Raw genomic sequence first — 20,616 nt, 5'->3', positions numbered from 1 at the left:
AAGGGGAGGCGTGGGCACAGGCGTGCGCTCGGTGAAGTGCACAGGCCCCTCGGACACGCCGTGAGGCTGGGGCTGACGGCCTGGCCTCCCCAGACCCTGGAGCAGAGTCCAGCCCGCGTGAAAGGGCAGGTTTCTGTCTCGACACCAAGCTGGCCGTGGGTTCCGGGTGAGTGAATGGCACACACTCCCCCTGGGAGTCTCTGGGCCGGGGACCTTCCATGGCCGCCACAGCCCACCTGCCTCACCTACTGAGAGGTTATGTGGTTTGTGTTCGGAGTCTGGCCCCGGGAGCTGCAGCCCTGCCTGCTCCAGGCTGAGAGAGGGCCCCAGGCTGGGCCCCGCAGGCAGTGAGGGGTCTCCCTGCGTCATGCCAGCCTGCTTTGCCTGGGGCTCCGGTGACCCTGGGGCTCCCTCTGTCCCTCCCTCCCAAGAGGCTCCGGGGAATCCCAGGGACCTGGGGCCGTGCCTGCCCCAGACCCGGCCCGACTGGCCAAGCCTGCTCATTCCAGCCTGTGGGGGAGCCGTGTGGCCCCAGCAGGGTCCCCGGACTGGCCAGGGCGCAGCAACGGGGCTCGGCTGCCCGCTCTCCCCAGGAAACTGTGTGGGACGCAGGCACAGAGCGGCCTCGGAGCGACCTTTCGGGCTGTTCCTTCCAAGGAGGCCTGGGTCCTTTGTTGCTTCCAGGAATCCCGGGCCAGGAGATAAAGTGGTGGCTGGTCCCCCGCCCCCTCCTTTACAGGTGGAGGAGTGTGTGTGTGATGGGGGGGCCCCAGGGCAACCCCCACCACACAGACTGGGCGCCGATTCCAGCCCCAGCCCCTGACCGCTGCCTTCCCACCTTCACCAGGCTCTGTGGAGCACGAGTGTGCACAGACAGGTACACACACGTGCGCGCACGGGAGGGCACGTGAGACACGCGCACCCACGGACACGCACATAGACAGCCGCGATTCCTCCTGCACCTGCCTTCTCCATGGTGGCCCCGCCCCTTCCACGCCTCCTGGAGGTCAGAAGTCGTGGGGGTGCACAAGCAGGAGCAGGGCTGGAGGTGGGGGGTGGGGGGGGTGGACGCCCACAGGGCTGGGTGGTCTCCCGGCGGGGGCGGGGCGGGACAGGGTGGGGCCCGTGTGGACACGCACCTCCCGCAGGGAGCCGGGCAGACTGCAGAGCTTGTAGGCCGCGTAGACGGGCACCATACACATGGAGGACGAGGCGATGGCCCAGCCCAGGGCATTGGCCCACTTGGGGAAGGCGTAGGCTCCGTAGTGCGGGGGCCTGAAGGTCACGACGCTCACCACGACCACAAACTAAAAGTGAGGGCAGAGCTCAGGCTGCGGCTCTCGGCTGGCAGACCAGGTGGCCCGGGAGCGAGGGTTTCACGGGGAGGGTCTCCCGGGCAAGGCGGCTCTGGGGTCCGGGCCCCGCAGACCGCGCCCCTCAGAGGGTGGGGGCGCTCACGTGCCGCTCCGCGAGGGCGGGGGGTGGGGTGGGGGTTGCGCGCCCCCTCACCCCTGGTGGCCGTGCCTGGCGCACGCCGTCAGTGTCACCGTGTCCAGGAGACCCCCCCACCCCCGCGCACCGCCACCTCAGCTCTCGGAGCGCCGCCGCGAGGGTCTGGAGGCAGGCGCTGGCCCGGGCCGTCGGCGGCTTCGGGGTGTCTGGGTGCAGCTCGGGGAGAAACCCTGTCCGTGCTGGCGACCGGGCTCCCGCTTCCTCCCGTCTCCCTGCCTCTCCGGCTCTGGCTCTGGCTTAGTCTCTCTGTCTCTGTCTCTCTGTCTCCGTCTCTCTCTGTCTCCGTCTCTCACTAGCCACAGGCTGGCCCAGGATGGCACGTCTGAACCGCCAGCAGCTGCAGACACGCAGCCGGGGACCGCCGGGCCGGGCGGAGGGCCAAGGAGTCAGGATGCTCGTCCTGGTGAGCAGCTCAGCCCTAGACCTCCCTCGAACGGCCTCCCGGGGTCACCCGTCCAGGCGCTCTGGGCCACCGGGCCTCGGTCCGCGACTGCTCCGCTCTGCTGTTGAGGAAGCAGCCGGGGACGATCCCTGCTGAACCCGTGTGGCCCTGTGCTAATCAAACAGGCGACCCCGGGCCTGATGACACAAGCCAGGCAGCTCCCAGACGTGCCAGTGGTGCTCGGGGAGAGTCCCGAGGGGGGCGCTCGTGACAGAGCCCGAGTCACTCCCGTCCTCGGCATTAGAGCCCCTGTGCCGCACCCCACCCCCGAGGTGCAGATTTGTCGGCCTCTCTGGCCTCGCCCCCGCGGCCGAGGTGAGATGCACGGGGGACCCGGTGCTGAGGCTTCTCAGTGCGGCCGGAGGGGGAGCGGGGATGCCGTCAGGAGGCCACAGAGGATTTTCGGGGCCAGGCCGCCCTTCTGGCTAAGGCCAGCGTGCAGGCCCCACCCCGGCCTCCCATCATCGGGGAAAGCCCAGGCGTGTGCGGCCCCGGAGAGACCCGGACCGAGCCGTGTGCGCACGCGGGGCGCTTACCAGGAGGAAGCAGGGGCTCACGAACTTCCAGCACAGCCTCCAGTACAGGCTGGGCCGCCGCCCGGTCATCTGCTGGATGTCGTCGCTGAACTGCCGCACGCCTGGGCCGGAGGGAGCCAAGCAAGCTGGTCAGGACACACCCCCCGGGCCTGTGCTGGGGTGCTCCCCCCCCGCCCCTCTGCTGGGGTGCTCCCCTCCCCGCCCCTTACCCCCTGGGCCTGTGCTGGGGTGCTCTCCTCCCTACCCCTCACCCCCGGGCCTGTGCTGGAGTGCTCCCACCCCCCCGCCCCTCTGCTGGGGTGCTCCCCTCCCCGCCCCTTACACCCTGGGCCTGTGCTGGGGTGCTCCCCCCCGCCCCTCCCCCCTGGGCCTGTGCTGGGGTGCTCCCCCCCACCCCTCACCCCCTGGGCCTGTGCTGGGGTGCTCCCCCCCCCCGGGCCTGTGCTGGGGTGCTCCCCCCCTCACCCCCCGGGCCTGTGCTGGGGTGCTCCCCCCCGCCCCTCTGCTGGGGTGCTCCCCTCCCCGCCACTTACCCCCTGGGCCTGTGCTGGGGTGCTCTCCTCCCCACCCCTCCCCCCCGGGCCTGTGCTGGGGTGCTCCCCCCCCCCCGCCCCTCACCCCCTGGGCCTGTGCTGGGATGCTCCCCCCCCACGCCCCTCCCCCCTGGGCCTGTGCTGGGGTACTCCCCCACCACCCTCCACCCCCCTCCACCCCCCTCCACCCCCTGAGCCTGTGCTGGGGTGCTCTCCTCCCCACCCCTCCCCCGCCGGGCCTGTGCTGGAGTGCTCCCCCCCTCACCCCCTGGGCCTGTGCTGGGGTACTCCCCCACCACCCTCCACCCCCCTCCACCCCCTGAGCCTGTGCTGGGGTGTTCGCCCCCCTACCCCTCACGCCCTGGGCCTGTGCTGGGGTGCTCCCCTCCGCCCCTCCCTCTCCGGGCCTGTGCTGGGGTGCTCCCCCCCCGGGCCTGTGCTGGGGTGCTCCTCCCCTGCCCCTCACCCCCCGGGCCTGCGCTGGGGTGCTCCCCCCCCACCCCTCACCCCCTGGGCCTGTGCTGGGGTGCTCCCCCCACCCCTCCCCCCCCAGGGCCTGTGCTGGGGTGCTCCCCCCCACCCTCCACCCCCCTCCACCACCCGAGCCTGTGCTGGGGTGTTTGCCCCCCCTACCCCTCACGCCCTGGGCCTGTGCTGGGGTGCTCCCCCCCCGCCCCTCCCTCCCCGGGCCTGTGCTGGGGTGCTCCCCCCCGCCCCTCCCCCCCCAGGCCTGTGCTGGGGTGCTCCCCTCCCCACCCCCCTCCCCGGACCTGTGCTGGGGTGCTCCCCACCCCACCCCCTGGGCCTGTGCCGGGGTGCTCCCCACCCCACCCCCTGGGCCTGTGCCGGGGTGCTCCCCTCCCCTCCCCACCCCACCCCACCCCCTCGACACCGCCCACTGGTCTTGCTGGCCAAGGTCCCCATGCACGTTCACTGTTGTGACACGGGTGACGTTGGCTCCTCTACCATCATGATCACCGAGGGACACGTGTGAGGCCCCAACGCTGTCCCTGCCTTTCTGCCTCAACTGCTCCTTTTTCCCCTTAAAAAACTGTGGTAAAATACATGACGTAAAATTGACTGTTTTAATCATTTTTAAGCGTTGAGCTCAGAGGCATTAACTCAACACTGCTGTGCAGCCGTCACCACCGTCGTATCCAGAACCTCACCCCCCCCCCCCCCCCACACACACACTGAAGCTCTGACCCCATGAAGTGCTGACTCCCCTCCACCACCCGTTCTGACCTGGCTTGTCTCGCTCAGCATGGCGCCCCCCAGCGGGCGTCACGATGTCCTTCCTTTTGAGGCTGGATGGTGTGCCAGCCTACGTCCACAATCACTATCTTTTAAGGAAAGCTGTTGCTGGAAGCCTAACGAACTGGCACTTCTCTAGACCTCAACAGTGACCTCTCCCTCCCTGAGTCTGGCCTCTGCTCCTACGACCACAGCTGCTCTGAGTCTGATGGGGTGTCACGAGAAGACACCTCCATTCGGAATTCCCTCCGCACACGCCAACCCCATCATCAGAACCCCAGACGCGGGGACGGACCAGGGGAACGGGGACGGGCAGAGCCAAGGCTGGCCCCGCGGCCCCTCCTGGCACCTGGTCGTCGGCTCGGGATGCTTGGTGCAGAGAGCCCCACACACCGACGCAGCCACACAAGCAACACAGGCTGTGCGCTTAGATCGGGGGACGTGAGTTGCCGTTTGGAGAAACCACGCGGACTCCGTCTCCTGAGGCCTGGGGAGCTGGCGGTCCCCGGCGCCCCTCGCACCTCCACCAGCACTGAGCTCGTGACCGGAGGTGGGTTTCAGGCGCTTTCTCTTCCACTGCGAGGCTCAATTGGGGGGTGGGGGAGAGAGCGCCGCTTAAAGTGATAAAGCATTGACTCCAGGTGCTGATGAAAGCACAGAGTTCGAGGTTTCCCTTTTCTGTAGAAAAGAGAATAGGAAAAACGTTCTTGGAATAGGAGCTACTTGTCAGGAAGGCTCTCAAAGCCCACGTGTCTCCTCAGGCCAAAGCGTCCGTGGCTCTGAGGCAGAGATGTGCCCCTCGAGGGGCCCTGGGGCTCCTGCACAAGCCGCCCTGCTGTGGCACCACAGACCTTTAACTCAGTCGCACAGGGTCACGGACAGGTGCGCCTGCTGCACGGAACTTTCTCTGCTAACTCCCTCAGAAGCCCGGCCAGGTGGGTGGGGCCAGCGCCACGGCCCCACCGTCCGGGACAGGGAAGGGTAGGGCCTTCTCCAGCTCGGGTGCCCGTGGCTGTCCCGACTACACCTGGGCGCCCTGGGACACAGCTCGGCAGCCCGGGAGGGGTCTGGGGGCAGCCTGCCCCGCAGCGGCTCCCAACCACAAGGGGCTCGTAGTTGGGACTCAGGAGGCAGCGGCTGACTCGGGGAGGTCTGCCACCCAGGTCGGCGGGGACGCCGGGTACGAGAGCGGCGGTGGCACTTTGGAAGCCTCCGATCACCTCCCACCTCGGTGAACTGCGTCGCTGGTCAGGCTCCCCAGGAAGGAACGGGCCTGTTTCTCTGTGGGTCGCCTCACCTCCACCGGCCGTTAGCGTCCCCAAGTCACCACAAGCCCTCCTCTGCCAGCGGCCAGCTAGGACGTCTGCACGGCACGATCAGGCGGCCACACTGAAAGCTCCTGACCACGGCAAGCACGTGCGCGCCATCCAGGCGAACCGTCCTCATCCACCCCGCCCGGCGGACGGTTCCCCAGCCTCCCGTCCTCGGTGACGCTATGGGAACCACGACGCTCAGCTTCCGGGAGTCCACACGCACCCCTTTCCGAGGCGGCTTTGTGGGAAAGGAGGCAGCACAGGGACAGAGCCAGCCCCGGCGGAGGCTCCGTCCTTACCGTAGAACCAGGCCACCCCGATGGCCTCGATGAGCACTCCAAAGAGGATGGACGTGCCGGCCGCGAAGTGGTCCAGCAGCGTGAACACGTAGATGCCGCCCTGCAAGAGGGGGAGAGCCCGCTCAGCTCGCGGTGTCCGGCGTGGCACGCCCCGCCCCGCCCACGGAACCCTCGCTCACAGAAACGCTTTTTCCGAAACGTACACCTGGCCTGTGGATTCGGCCTATAGACGTTCTTACTCCCCACACAGGCCGGCTGCAGGCACTGAAAACCAGTCCACATGCAGCTTCTCGGGGATGTGCCTTCTGTGCAGAGACCGGAAGGACCGCCCCGCCCCTTCCCCTCCTCTAACCCCTCCCCTCCCCTCCCCTCCCCTCCTGGGGCTCTGGGTGCAGAGATGAAAAGCAACCAAATGCCAAACACAGTAGGGCCTCCGTGGGAAGGGAGCCCCCGTCCTCACGGACAGGCCTCTCCCAAGCCCCCAACCCCACAGATCCAACAGGCAGGTACTCAGCCACAGGCATTTTCCCGGCGGGTGGCGGCGGGGGGGGGGGGGGGGGGGCGTCCGGGAGCTGCAGTAACCTGAGGCTGTTTCACATGCCCCAGGGCTACCCCACGTGTGACCGCGGCTACTCACATGTGACCGCGGCTACCCCACGTGTGACCGCGGCTACTCACATGTGACCGCGGCTACCCCACGTGTGACCACAACTACCCCGAGTATGACCACACTACCCGCGTCATTACAAGTCACGGCTTGTCTGGGGGGAGGCTCTCGGACACGCGGTTCTGTCTGGCCTGGTGGCACCAGCCCCCTGTCCGGCCCCAAGGGCTAATAATGAGAATGGTCAGGCCAAGCGCCAGCCGGTACTTACGTTGGTGACGCAGAAGAGGGAGAGGAAGAAGGTCGCCAGGACGATGGAGAGGGTGAAGAGCTCCCGGTGCCGGTGCAGCAGCTGGAACTCGTCGGTGAGCCCGGTGATCACCGACTCCATGCCGCCCATCTGCAGCAACAGCAGGGGTGCGGCACTGCGGGCGGGCCTCGGTCTACGCAAAGCCCACCGAACCCACACCCGGGGTGTGCACACAAGCGGGGGCCGCACGGCATCCGGGGTGCGAGTGCCCTCGGCCACTGGAACGCGGACCCGGGGGCGGACGCCGTCCCCCGCGGTGACCCCCGAGTGGCCAACGTGGGCCACGCACTCACAGGACACCACCCGTGGCACCGCCACGAAACCTCAGCCCCGCCCGCCTACTCTAAACAGACGTCTCCCCACAGCACGGCCTGTTTGGTTCCTGGAGAGACCTGGCGTGGCCACGGGCCCCGTGCTCACTGGGACAACCTCCCCGACTCTGTGTGCCATCGCGAAGGGGCGTCCTCCAAGCGTCCTCCTACTTGGTGGCCCTCTTTGCCCTACTCTGTCGAAACCACTTCCTCCGGGAGGTGCTGTTCATGGGATTCATCCCCACCAGCTGTGGGGCCCGGGGCCGTGGTCACCCAGCGGGCATTGACCAGATGGCTGGGACACGGGGCCCAGGACGAGGGTCCGTGACCCACACACAGGGAGGGATTCGTGGTTCTCTGCACCTTCCAGGAAGCCATGGGGACCCCGAGGTCTCAGCTGTTGGTCCCGAGCAGGCACTGGGGACAGAGGAGCCCGAGGGAGTCCTGTAGGCCCACGTGCTGCCTCCCTAGCGCACACGCACACGCACTCACCCACGCCCACACGCGCGCACACGCACGGGGCCACGGGCAAGATACTCGGTGGGCCGGGGCCGGGCTGTGGCGCCATTGCTGCCCTGCCCTGCAGGTGCGTCCACCCCCCCGGGGGGCTCAGGGGTCCCAGAAAGCGGTGAGTAGGAGGGGCCGGCCCCGGCTCTGGGTGGTGCTCACCCCATTCCCTGTGCTACCCCTGCCGCTGGCCCCGCACGGGTGCACTTAGGGTCTGTGGGACTCAGGCACAGGGCGGGGCTGGTGGCCCCGAGCGGAAGAAGGGGGAGTTGGCCCAGCCCCCCCGCCTCCGGAAGGGTCTCCAGCGGTCGTGGGGTCCCTCCCTCCCGCCAGGCAGGGGCTGGGGGTGAGCACAGAGACTCTGTGGGGGGGCCTCGAGGGCACCCGGCTGTGACGGGCAGGGCCCCTCTGGTGCACGAGGTGGGGGGGGGGGGAGGTCACTCACGGCGCTGTCGATCCCCAGGGTGAGCAGCATGATGAAGAAAACCACGGCCCAGGCCGAAGACAGCGGGAGCGTGGCCAGCGCCTCGGGGTAGATGATGAAGATCAGCCCGGGCCCTGAAAGCAGACCCTTCACTCGCTACTGGCTCGCAGCCTCCTGCCTCCCGGCCCGGGGAGGGGGCAGGGTCCTTCCCGTCGCCTTCTTCCCCGTTCTCCCGGAAGGGCCCTCTCTCCTGAGGACTCGGTGGGCGCCTGGCCCAGGACTCCGGCAAACGGAAACCCGAAATCAGCCCGGGGGCCCGCGCCACGCTCCTCCAGTCCCTCGGTGGGCCAGGTGCGGGGGCTGCAGAGGAAACGGGGGCAGAACCGACACGGGACAGGGCGGGAGGGGCTCCGGCGACCTGCCCGGCGGCCCTGACAACCACAGGGACACCTCCGGGTCGGCTTTCCCTTGCACGTTGGAGACACACGCACCCACACACACACTCGTGCCCCAACGCAAATGCACGTTTTCATACACGCGTGCTCACACGGGTGTGCCCACGCACAATGCTCACACACTCATGCCCGTGCCCACACACACGTGCCCACACACGTAAAAGCTTGCACACGCTCATGCATGTGCGTACACGCACGCACGCTCACACACGAACACGCTCACGCTATGGCACCCGTAACATCACGTCAACGGTTTTCTGTGTCAACGAATCGCCCTGTGTCTGATCTTTGAAAACCACATAACGAATATAGAAAATACCAGCTCAGCGAATGCTTCGAAGGGGCAGGTTTCTGCTCACATCTGAGCCCTGGGGATCATCCCCTTCTGGGACATCCCCGGCAGGGGGCTTTGGGTGCAGGACACACACACTCCCGCCCTCTTACCCGGTGGGTGCGGCCTGGGTGGGTGTGGAGGCCGTGGGCTCCGAGCCGGCAGGGAGGCAGGGATGGGAGCCGTGCGGCACTCAACCAGACTCAGTGCGGTGTGGTCTCAAATGATCCCAAAGTAAAAATATTCCCACGAGAAACTGGTAATTCACTATTTTCACGGGCACTAGCACACCTGCTGCACCTGTGCGTGTAAGGACATAACTTACAGCTTCCCGAATCTTCCTTCAGTCTCCAGCAGGGCCGTGGCGGGCCCAGCGGACGGGACTGGGGCACTGAGGGATCTTGGTGGAAAATGGGAGAGCGGCCACAGCCAGGGTGTCCCAGGGTCCGCGTGGGACCCCGTGCTCAGACCTGGGCTTCCCTGCATTTCCTGTTCCCACGGAAGGGGCACAGTCCCCAGCACGGGGGTGAGGGGCGGCTCATTAGAGATGCTCTGAAGTCCAAATGCCTTAAGCCTTGGACCCACAAAGATGGCGGTCAGCCCGACTGAACGAGGTGTCAGTATGTCTGCCTTTCAGTTCTGAACCTCAGTTAACATTTCACCCTGTTTTCTCGAGAATTAGAGCTAAATGACATTTACTTTGCTGGCCATGGAAACGCACAGAAGACATTCACTCTGCGCTCAGGGGTTAATGGGGGTTCTGTAAGCGATTACTATTTCCCATAAAAAAGGGCAAAAGCAGGAGAAATGCATAAATGCAGCAGTGAGTAAATTTCACCGCTCTGTATTTATTTGCAGTATGTTCCCTTTCTCCTGCCTTTATTGGATTTTTTTTCCTGGAGGAAAGAGTGTGGACTTAGGAAGCACACGCCCAGCCCCTGACCTCCCTGCCAGTCCCGGAAGGCCGGACCTCCGCCTCTTACTTTCACGGAGGCAGTCTGAGGCCTCAGCGCCGCAAGGACCAGACGGGGTGATGGCTGCCAGCGGCGGGCACGGGCGGGGCGGCCCTCTGCTCCCCTCCTCCCCTCCCTGAGCAGCTGCCCTGCCCCTGACTCGAGTGAAAAGACCCAGGAGGAAATGAGTCAGTGAGACTCAGGGCTTCCCCGAGCCTGAGGAGCAGCCCCCAGGAGGAGAGGTGTCTTCCCAGAGGGAGCGAGGGGTCAGGACAGAGGCGCAGGGGTAGAGTCCTCCTCGCTGACCCGCCAGGCAGTCCTGGGCAGGCGAGGGGTTGTCGTGATCTCAGGAGCCCCTGGAGTCCCGCACCGACCCAATCAATGCCGGGACTTTGCACCCGCGTGCCAGGACCGGGCAGCCCCCACAAATGCCCAGGGGGCCCCGTCCGCACCCCACACCTGAGCCCGGCCTGCGGGCACGCTTCCTGCTCCCCGTGTCACCCCCCTGTGGCCACTTCCGCACTCACACACCTGCTGTCTGCGGGTCGGCTGGGGGCGTGGGCTGGGAACATGCGTCTCCATTGCCCTGTGTGTCTGAGACTTCAGGATCTCTCCGGCATTATGCGCATCCCTTCCAGATCTGTCCCAAGCCACCCGGCTTCTCTCCAGCCCTGCCGTCTGTGTGGCTTGGAGGAGCTCAGGGACCCCACCCCGAGCTGCAGGGCCCCCCGCCGAGGTGCAAATGAGGTCCAGGGGGGAGCTGTGTGCCAGGTCCCACCCCAGGGACTGGGCGGTACAGCCTGGTGCTGCAGCTCTGAGGCCTCTGGCGGGAGCTCGTGGGCAGCGGGGAGGGAGCGGGGCGGCGGGAGCGTCGCTTCACCGAGTACAGTGGGTTCTCCGCTCTGGAACACGTGACACTCCCGTGAGCTGCACTTGAGGCCCCGGCTCTCCCTCCCACTGCGCGAGGTAAACGCTGGGAGGACCGGGTGGGGTGGCCAGGGCCGTGGAGCAGGCAGAGCTGGGGGCGCCCGGGCCTGCCCAGGGGGACTCACCGTCCTTGGCCACGTCTCCGATGGGCACGCTGTGCTTCTGGGCCATGTACCCCAGGAAGGAGAAGACCACGAAGCCGGAGGAGAAGCTCGTCAGGGAATTGACCGAAGTGGTGATGACCGCGTCTCTGGGGGACGAGACAGCCCCGCCACGTGCTGCCGCAGCGACAATCTCCTGCCATTGTTCTTAACGTACCGCGTCTGGGGCAGGTGGCTTTGGAGGGGCGCTTTCCCTGAGGGACCCTGCCAGCCTCTCCACGGGCTGTACCGCAGACGGCCTGGTGCTCGCGGTGGCGGGACCCTTGGCCGAGCAGCTCTAGGCTCCGGGTGTGTCCAGGCTGCAGCCCCGGCCGGGCCCCGGGGTGACCAACCGTCCGTGTCCCGGCACCGAAGGTGAGACAGTGCCCGCCTTCAATGCTGGGACTCCGGGGGTGCAGAACGGACAGCCCAGGGTGTCCCCAGCCATGTCTGGCAGGGCTCCTAGATGCCTCGGGGGGGATCTTGGTAAAATGCAGGTTCTGAGGGGGAGGGTCTGGTGGGGCCCAGATGCTGTACTTCTGTTGGTTCCCAGTGTGGGGGTGCCCGTACCGCCGGCCCGGGGGCCCCGCTCTGAAGGCTGGGGACTGAGAGGGCTGGAGGACAGCAGGGCAGGGGCAGCCCATCGGGCGCCAGAGTGGAGGAGGGGCAGCTGCACGGTGCCCGGACCCGGGTGAGGACCAGGTGGGCTTGGGCAGAGGCTGTCCTCCCTCGTGTGTGGCCACTTGGCCGTGCACACTGTATTTTCACTGCAGTCTTTGTCCCCACGACGCGAAGAAAACAAACACGACCCCATAAGGATCAAAGAAAGCAGGTCCCAGATGAACCTGCTTTGGTTTCTGCAACCATTTGGGGTCCAGCATGTGGCTGCAGCTCACCGGGCCTTCCCCGGGTGCCCTGCACCGGGTCTGGGGCCTCCGCTCCCTCGGTGCGGGACCGGTGGGAAGACACGTGGGCGCTTCATCGTGGGGGGGGGGGGGGTCTCGGGGGAGGCCTGAGCCTGGGCCCTGGGGGGAGGGGCAGCTGGGGCTGGAGGAGGGGGATCCTCAGGGGGGAGTGGGAGGGGCTTCCTCCCGGGGGCGTGAAGAGCCACTTCGTGTGTTCTCTGTACCTCCTTTACAGGGAAAATCGACATTTTGCCTGTAACTTCTGCCTTTTAGTTCCCACTTAAAAAGCCATTCTGGCTCAGAGGCTCTGCAAACAGCAAACTCCCTCCCTTCGTGTGGGGACACGTTCTCTCCAGAGCTGGGAGCTGGAAGGCTCTGGGGCAGGGCCAGGCGCTCGGGTCTCACCTGTAGCAGTTGTTGGTGAACTTATTGTAGCTGGAGAAGGCGATCAGCACCCCGAAGCCGACGCCCAGCGAGAAGCACACCTGGGTGGCGGCATCTATCCAGACCTGCGCAGGGCACAGGGGAGAGAGGGCGCACTCAGGAGGGCAGAGGGGGAGAGAGGGACAGGGGTGCAGGGGCCGCGCTCAGAGGGCAGAGGGGAGGGAGGGGGCAGGGGTGCAGGGGGCGCGCTCAGGAGGGCAGTGGGGAGGGAGGGGCAGGGGTGCAGAGGGCACGCTCAGGAGGGCAGAGGGGACCGAGAGGGCCCAGAGGGGCCGGGGAGGAGAGAGGGGACAGGAGGGGCTCAGGAGAGGTGGCTGTCATAGGCAACCATGCGAAAGACAGCCACCGGGGGCCGTGGAACAGGGCTGAACTTAAACACGACATTGTTACCAACAGCAAATCACAGCGACCACATGATCGGCGGCAAATGCCGTCTCCGGGAATAACCCTGCCGTGTCGCTGGCCCGAGAGCCCAGCACGCAAAGGGGCCGTGTCTTAGGGCCTTGTTTGCAGCTTCCCCCGGAATGTCAGGAGGTCATCCACGTGGCCAGACCCGTCACTCATTTATTAATGCTACGGACGTTGGTGCCTCGATTGGACCTGTGCCCGCTGACACGGCTTTATGTCTCTCCCGTGGCACACGGTATATACACTTAGCGACCCACGTGGATGGGCCCGGGAGGCCTGACTGCAACTCAGACACTGGTGTGTGCTTGCTCGGCCCAGCACGGATGACACCGGGGCTGCACGCACGTGTACAAGGCGTGTGGCCGATGACTGGACCGATACGGTATCTCAAGTCCAACAGGAGCGTTTGCGTCCAGGTGACACGGGAGCTTCTCGGGGAGGTGGGCACCGCCTCGCTCCCGCACGGCCTTGGCTGGGGGTGGAAAGCAGCTGGCCCCCTCCCTGGGGGAACCACCCCGCAGAGTCGAGGCCACAGCTGCCGTCTGAAGGGGCTGGCTCGTTCCGGGGCCCGTGTCTGCAAGACCCTGTGGCCCGTGGCGGCCCGTGTGGGCGGGACCCTCAGGCAGTGCCTCCAGGGCTGCCGGGGGCCGGCCGTCCACCCACGCTCAGGACCAGCAGGGCTCCTGTCATCTGGGCGGCACGCTCAGGGTGTTGGGATCACTCTGACGATCGGTGTGCTACAGGCAGCTGGCTGGGCCTCAGCACGAGGCCGAGGGTGGCTGAGTGGGCAGTGGGCCAAGGGACGCCTGCTCGGCCATCTCCCGTGCCCCGGCGTGCCGGTCACCGGTCGGCTGGCCTGGCCAGGCGGCTGCAGGCAGGAGCTGAGGTCACCGGGGGCTCCTGCCTCCTGCTCAGCCCTGGCCGGGTCAGCGTGCACCCGGCCTCTGCACGTGCGGCTCGCCAACCAGGATGTGCCTCCCGGACTTCGGTCCAGGCCTCTGCTCCTTGCCACCCGTGGGACCCAGCTCCGGACCCAGCCCGAGACCCATGCTGGGACCCACCTGGCAGCCACTCTGGGCTGACCTGGAACCGCCCTTGCTTCCTTCACTTCCTGACCTCTGCTCCCCCCCCGGAAGGGGAGCTCTCCCAGGACGGGTCTCCTCCGCCCCCGCCTGGACCTGGCCCACCCCGTGAAGCGGCCCCAAGGTCGGCCGATGGAGGAGCGAGGGTCTGGATGCACCCGAGGATGCTGACCCCCGAGGAGGAGCCCCCTGTCCGCACGGCGGTCCGGAGACGGAACCTCAGGATGCAGGGCCGCCTCTGTGTCAGGACAGGGCAGGGACACGGGAAGGGACGGGGCAGACGCTCTCTCTGCCCTGTCTGCTTGCCAGGAGCCTGTGCGTAAGCCCCGCCCCAGACGTTCCCGAGAGTAGCGAGGGTGCCGGCTGGGCTTCCAGCAGGTCCCCTCGGACCGAGCCCCGGGGGATGGGTCGGGGCCGAGCCTGGGAGGGGGCCTGCCAGGGAGCCAGTGACCCGATCTGGGCCAGCCTGGGCAACCGCGTCCCCGGGTGCACCTGTGGGGCACGGCTCCGCTGCCACGCCCCAGGGAAGGACGCCCGGGTCACTGGATGTCTGTGTGTGGCCACCAAGAGTCGAGGGTTGGAAATACCGGCAGCGCCTGGGCCTGAGGAGCCCTGGGAGGACACCCCCGCACCATCGGCAAGCCAGTGAGGCCCCATCTCTGCCGCACCCACTGGAGGCCTGGAGGAGCTGCTGCAAAGGGAAGCCGGGACCCCACAGCAGGACAGGAGTGGCTCTGCCCTCTGGACCCGGGATCGCAGGGACCTGTCTCTTCGGGACCTCGGGCTCACCAGAGTCCAGGGGCCGTGGGCCTGCTCTGTCCTGGTGCACGTCCCTCCCTGGCCCTGAGCTGACAGAGTGGTTGGAGAGGACGGGTCACACTGACTGGTCCAAGATAGTCATCATCTATCCATCACCCGTCCTCTGTGTCCGTCAATTGGTCACCGAACTGTCTACCCACCCACTCGTTATCCTAGCAACTACCCACCATCTATCACCTGTTTTACCATCATCTATCTATCCAAACATCTATCTTCCATCTATTATCTATCTCTCCATCACTCCATCATCTATCTATCCATCCATCAATCCATCTATTCATCCAACCATCATCTGTCTACCTACCTATCATCCATCTATCCAATCCATCCATCCATCCATCCATCCATCCATCGTCTATCTATCCATCTATCTACCAACCTACCTATCTACTTCTCCATCCATCCATCCATCATCCATCTATCTACCTACCTATCCATCCATCATCCATCTATCCAATCCATCTGTCCATCCATCCATCCATAATTTATCTATCCACCTACCTATCTACCTACCCATCCATCTATCCAATCCAATCCATCCATCTATCATCTATCCATCTATCTACATACCTACCTATCTACTTCTCCATCCATCCATCATCCATCTACCTATCTATCCATCCGTCCATCCACCCTTCATCTATCCATCTATCTACCTATCTATCCATCCATCATCCATCTATCCAATCCATCCGCCTATCCATCCAACCATCATCTATCCATCTACCTACCTATCTACTTCTCCATCCATCCATCCATCATCCCTCTATCCTTCATCCATCTATCCACCTACCTACCTATCTATCCATCCATCATCCATCTATCCAATCCATCTGCCCATCCATCCACCCATCACCTATCTATTCATCCACCTATCTACTTCTCCATCCATCCATCCATCCATCCATCCATCCATCAATCCATCATCCATCTACCTACCTGTCCATCCATCATCCATCTATCCAATCCATCCATCATCTATCTATCCATCACTATCTATCCATCTATCTATTTACCCACCTACCTATCTACTTCTCCATCCATCCACCCATCATCTGTATATGCATCTATCCACCTACCTACTTCTATAAACATCCATCAATTCATCTATTCATCCATCCATCATCTATCTACCTACCCCCCTATCTATCCATCCATCATCCATCCATCCATCCATCATCTACCTACCTACCTACAGACCTATCTACCTATCCATCGATGCATCTATCCATCCATTTATCTATTAATTCTACCTTCCATCTATCATCCATCATCTACCTGATCTTCGGCAACCTCTCACGTCTGCCATTTCCTCTTCTCTGCCTCACACATGAGCGTCTTTCCGCAGCATCAGTCTGGCTTCTTCCTGTGCACTGCCTGGTTTTCCCGCTTGAAGTACTAGCCTCTTTACGTCGTTCTCACGTTATTTTCTTCGAATTCTTCCTCCTCCCGCCACTGGCCTCTGACACCCACAGCCTCCTCCTCCTGCAAGAACACCGTGTCTGCCCATCGGCCTTCCACCATGTGGATGCTCTCCCGCTTTCCTCGCTCTCACGGAGCACCCGCCTGCTGCTCTCACGGCTTTGCTGCCTGTCTTCGCGTGGACCGCTGTGTGCTGCTCACCCCGCCCTTGCCTGTGGGTGCCTCTCACCGCTGCTGCACCTGCACAACCTTGCCCCGCCACTCCCCTGCTGCCTGGGGGCTAGGAGCTGCACCTGCCTTCCCTCCTACCTGTTGCCCCCATTTCTACCTGGGGGCTGCGCCTTCCCTCCTCGCGGCTAAGCGCCACACCTGACTCTCACCGCCTCCTAGTGGCATCGGGCAACAATCATCCAAAAGGCCCCCGGTCCCCCGCCTCGTCCCCCCAAATCCCGGCCGCCCTTCCCCGTGAGGCCATTCCCCGGGCAGCCACTGGGGTCCCCACCATCTGCTAAAAATCTAGTGCACCCGAATTTTCAATGATCTGCCCTGAATGCCTTTTCCATCACCGCCCGCCTCTGCCCATGGCCACCCCCATTTCTGGGTTTTGTTTCCCTAAAATGCCGCTGTGGCTTCTCTCTCCCCGTCCTGGGAGACCTCTGTCCCACAGCCTGGCCAGGCCTCCTCCCTTCACGAGGCCGTCCCCCAATATCTGCACACGGAACGAACGCGTCCTGTGCTGGAGAAACGCACGGCCCGCCGCAGACCTAGTTTCTGACGTGGCGTGACTTAGATGGCTCCCGTGTGCCACGGCACCATACGTGAGTCACCAACAAGGTCTGGCTCCCCCAGGAGGGGGCCTTGGTCCGTGCACACGTGCTGAGCAGGGAGCCAGAGCTCGGGCTGCATTCCAGGTGCGTGGCCACACTTGCTGGCACAGGCTGGGCAGAGGAAGCCGAGGGCCTCTGTCTGGGAGAGGGGTGGGCCACGCGGAAGGTGCCGGGTGGAAGCAGCCTTCTGTTCTGTTCCTGCAGAGACTGAGCAAGGGACCTGCTCCCCCAACTTTCTTATTGGGTCCATTCAGCTCCCTGCCACGCCCGCAGGCCCCTCTGTTTGGCCTGACGGTGCACTTGGCAGGCGGGGCCCGGGGCCGGTGGACACAGCAGGGCAAGTAAGAGGCTCCGGCCCCGCTGCCGCCTTCGGGGTCCCTGCCCCAAAACGCGGGGGGAGCCCCGCGGCACGGAGCCTGCTAGCACGTGCGCACAGCGGGGCCACGAGCGAGGCCGTACTCACAGAAGACTCGCAGAGTCGGTGGAAGTCTACGCTCAGGTACGCTCGGATGCCGTCGACGGCCCCAGGGAGAGTGAGTCCTCGAAGAAGCAGGGCAAAGAGGACGGCGTACGGCATGGTGGCCGTGATCCACACAACCTGGGAGAGCAGAGTGCCACCAGGCGTCACCGGCCACCCCCCGGCAGGGCGGGCACAGCGTCTCCGTGGTTGGTGGCCTCCGGATGGGAAACCCATCGTCCCAAACAGTCACAGGATGCCAGCTCAGCAAAGTCTCCCTGCAGCGCACCGTTAACGCCCTCTACCCTGTAACTTTCCCAGGGATTAAAATGGAACAGACCATTTGGCAGAGAAGGGACATTCCTCTTCTGCGTTTGGTCTGCAGCAGTGGGCGGGAGGGGCTGAGTCTCTGATGAGTGAGACGCAGTGAATTTGCACTGGGTGTGCAAACGCACGCGTAGTCGGCGTGTAGCCGACCGACTCCGGGCTGGGAGACGGAGGGAGGAAAGGAACCCGTCCACCGAGAGGCTCCCGGGGGTTGGTATCCTACTCCATGCATACAGCAAGCGATGCACGTTTTGGTCAAAATTGCTTTGGGTGCCCAGATAACCACCAAAATATTTTCATCGGCAAAAACCAATTTATGTGTGCTTGCGTTCACGCTGCAAACACCCTGCCGTGAGTGCCTTTCTCTTGACGCCATTCCTTACCCACGGCCGCCTGTCCACCTGTCAACCTACCACAGCCACCTGTGCCCTCCCCGACGTACCACGGCCCACCTCTCCACTCCCCACCCCAACCGCGGCCCCCAAGTTCACTCCCCGAGCATGGCCGTGTGTCCTCTCCCTAGTGGGCAAGGCCTCACCTTCCCAGAAGTCTTCACTCCCTTCCACAAGCTAAAGTAGAGGAGGATGATGACCAGCACCAGGCAGGATGTGAGCTGCCACCGAGGGGGGCCCAAGTCGTCGATGCCACGGCTCTCGTGAAGGTGCAGCACGCCTCGCCTGGAGAGGGTGGGACAGGTGGGTGCTTCGGGGTGCTGCCTCCCTACCCGGAACCGGAACCGGAAAGCTGAGCTTGCCCAGAGAACTCCCCGCCCCCAAGAGGCCTGGCGGAAATCCCCCGCCCGATGGGACCGGAGACCCCACTCAGAAGGGTCAGGCCCACCAGCGCGGCTGGGGCGCGGGGCCCGTGCCCTCCAGGGCTGTATCTTGCCGGGAGCCCGCAGAAGCCCAGCCCCGACCTCTCGCGCTCAGCGCCCCCGCTTTGCGGAGCTGCAGAAACCAGAGGGAAGGTGCTCGGTGATGTGGTGCCCTGCGCGGTGGTCCAGGGCGCCCTCGGCAGAAACGAGACTGAGCTCGGGTCACACACACGCCTTCGCCGCTCTCTCAGGGGACGGCGGAACGGCTGGCAGCGCCCGCTCTCACGCTCCAGCTGCCTCGAGCAGGGTTCCGCGGGCAACGGACTCAGGACGACTCTGCTCCAGGCTTGCCCAGGAACCCGTCTCGTGGAGGGAACCCATCCTAAGGGCAGAACACGAGGCCACGAAGAAAGGCAGCGGGACTCGTGGCCCACGGAGCACTCCCTGGGGGCCGGTCTCTCCTTAGATCCCTGCGAACATCCGCGGGGGTCCCGGGTGCCTCTCTGCGCGGCATCCCCTTAGATCCCGTGCCCGTGTGCGAGGGTCCTGGGCACCTCTTAAGATGTTTTTCTTTTTTAATGTTTATTTATTCTTGAGAGAGACAGAGACAGAATGCGAGTGGGTTAGGAGCAGAGAGAGAGGGAGGCACAGAATCCGAAGCAGCTCCAGGCTCTGAGCCGTCAGCGCAGAGCCCGACGAGGGGCTCGAACTCACAAACTGCGAGATCGTGACCTGAGCCGAAGTCGGACGCTCAACCGACCGAGCCACCCAGACGCCCCCCTGGGCGCCTCTTTACAGGCTTTCTCCTTAGATACACAGAACCCTTAGTTCCCGTGGCCACCTGTGGGGTCCTGGGCGCCTCCCTGCACCGTAGTCCCTTAGGTCCCCGTGACCGCCCGCGGGGAAGGCGGCGGCACCATCACATTCACCGTGCACCCGCTGCCTGGCCTCGGTGGCCGGGATTTCGGGTTGACCCTGATGGCAGGCTGTGCCACTGCTCCAGGAAGCGCAGGGGCCCCGTTATGAAAGGAGCCATCACTGCCCAGGTTTGCTGAGGTCCTAAGAGAAGAATCCCGACGCCCACGGTAGAAATCTGCGGACCCCAGAGCTTCCCACCAGCTACAGGCATCCCGGAGCCATGGTGGAGGAATCCGGGCTTTCAGACTCCGGAATCACAGTTTCGTGGCGGGGGGAGGGGGTGACGGGCACGAACAGAGCCCAACTCGACACTCCCAGCTCCCTCAGCACCACCAAAGTGTCACGTCAACCTCTCTCCTCTATGGAGTGCAGGCCACCCCTCACGTGACAGGAGCCCCCGACCCGACACACACACATGCTGTCTTCTGTGTGAGGTCCAGGAGTGGAGATCCCTGGGGCAACAACGCTCGGGCAGCTGTGCCCTGCCCGTCCTGCCCTGAGTCCATCCTCACCGGGGGCTGCCCTCCCCTGAGTCTGTCCTCCCCGGGGCCTCCTCTGGCAGCATGATTTCCAACGACTTCCTTCTCCTCTCCCTTCCCCGCAGCCCTGGCCCTGCCTGACGCCCCCGCGTCCTGGCCCCCCAGCCAGACCACTTCACCCGGGCCCTCTCCTCATCAACAGAAGTCTCTTTGGGATGACAGCACCGAGGGAGACCGCGTGGCCGAAGGCCCAGTCACACCTCGGCCTCCCTGCAAGGCCTCACACACGTGTACCGGTCTGCGACGTGGCAGACAATCGGAAGCCGGACGAAGGACACCAAACGTGTGTTTGCAGACGAGACCGGAGATGATGCAGGGCTGCCCCCCCGGGAGAAGGCAAGGGATGAGGTGAGCCCAGTAACGCCCCAGCTTCCTGTCTGGCAGGGCATCCCCGAGGCTGGAGCAGGTGTGTCCCAAGGACCGCAAGTGACGGCAGTGTCGATAAAGCTCGGGCAGCCGGAGGTCCGGGAAGGACGCGTCCCCGTGTCCACCAATTCACGGTGCAGGACCCAGGGGCTCCCACAGGCCAGGGCGGGGCACCTGTGGGTCACACGGGGAGCTCAGGGGAGGCCCCGAAGCGCCACACGGCAGTGCCCAGAACCACCGAGAGACAGCTTACGGACCGGCGTCAAGACGATAAAGCTCTCCGCGAGCAAATTAACTTCCCGCCAGAACGCAACTAACAGTCCTTAAAGGAAGACGACAAAACCTAATGCAAAAGTCAAACTTACTACGTCCGACGTGGAAGAAGAAAATTAGCAGACACACAGGCGGAACACATGGCCTACAACCACAACACAAAA

General features: G+C 64.6%; 1 protein-coding gene across 1 annotated transcript in view; it reads right to left on the bottom strand.

Moving 5' to 3' along the window:
• Nucleotides 1-20,616, bottom strand: part of SLC6A3 (solute carrier family 6 member 3) — a 37,303-nt gene that overhangs the window by 3,607 nt on the left and 13,080 nt on the right. The window contains exons 4-12 of the mRNA XM_042957153.1: nucleotides 18,081-18,219; nucleotides 17,222-17,356; nucleotides 12,162-12,265; nucleotides 10,837-10,961; nucleotides 8,067-8,179; nucleotides 6,765-6,893; nucleotides 5,890-5,989; nucleotides 2,491-2,591; nucleotides 1,140-1,307 (exon numbers count right to left, since the gene is read on the bottom strand). Of these exons, the coding sequence (XP_042813087.1) occupies nucleotides 1,140-1,307; nucleotides 2,491-2,591; nucleotides 5,890-5,989; nucleotides 6,765-6,893; nucleotides 8,067-8,179; nucleotides 10,837-10,961; nucleotides 12,162-12,265; nucleotides 17,222-17,356; nucleotides 18,081-18,219 (1,114 nt within the window). The remainder of the gene's footprint in view (nucleotides 1-1,139; nucleotides 1,308-2,490; nucleotides 2,592-5,889; nucleotides 5,990-6,764; nucleotides 6,894-8,066; nucleotides 8,180-10,836; nucleotides 10,962-12,161; nucleotides 12,266-17,221; nucleotides 17,357-18,080; nucleotides 18,220-20,616) is intronic.

The sequence above is a fragment of the Panthera tigris genome, chromosome A1 (genome assembly GCF_018350195.1).
Source record: "Panthera tigris isolate Pti1 chromosome A1, P.tigris_Pti1_mat1.1, whole genome shotgun sequence".
Classification (NCBI taxonomy): domain Eukaryota; kingdom Metazoa; phylum Chordata; class Mammalia; order Carnivora; family Felidae; genus Panthera; species Panthera tigris.
This window is presented reverse-complemented; position numbering and strand designations above follow the sequence as displayed.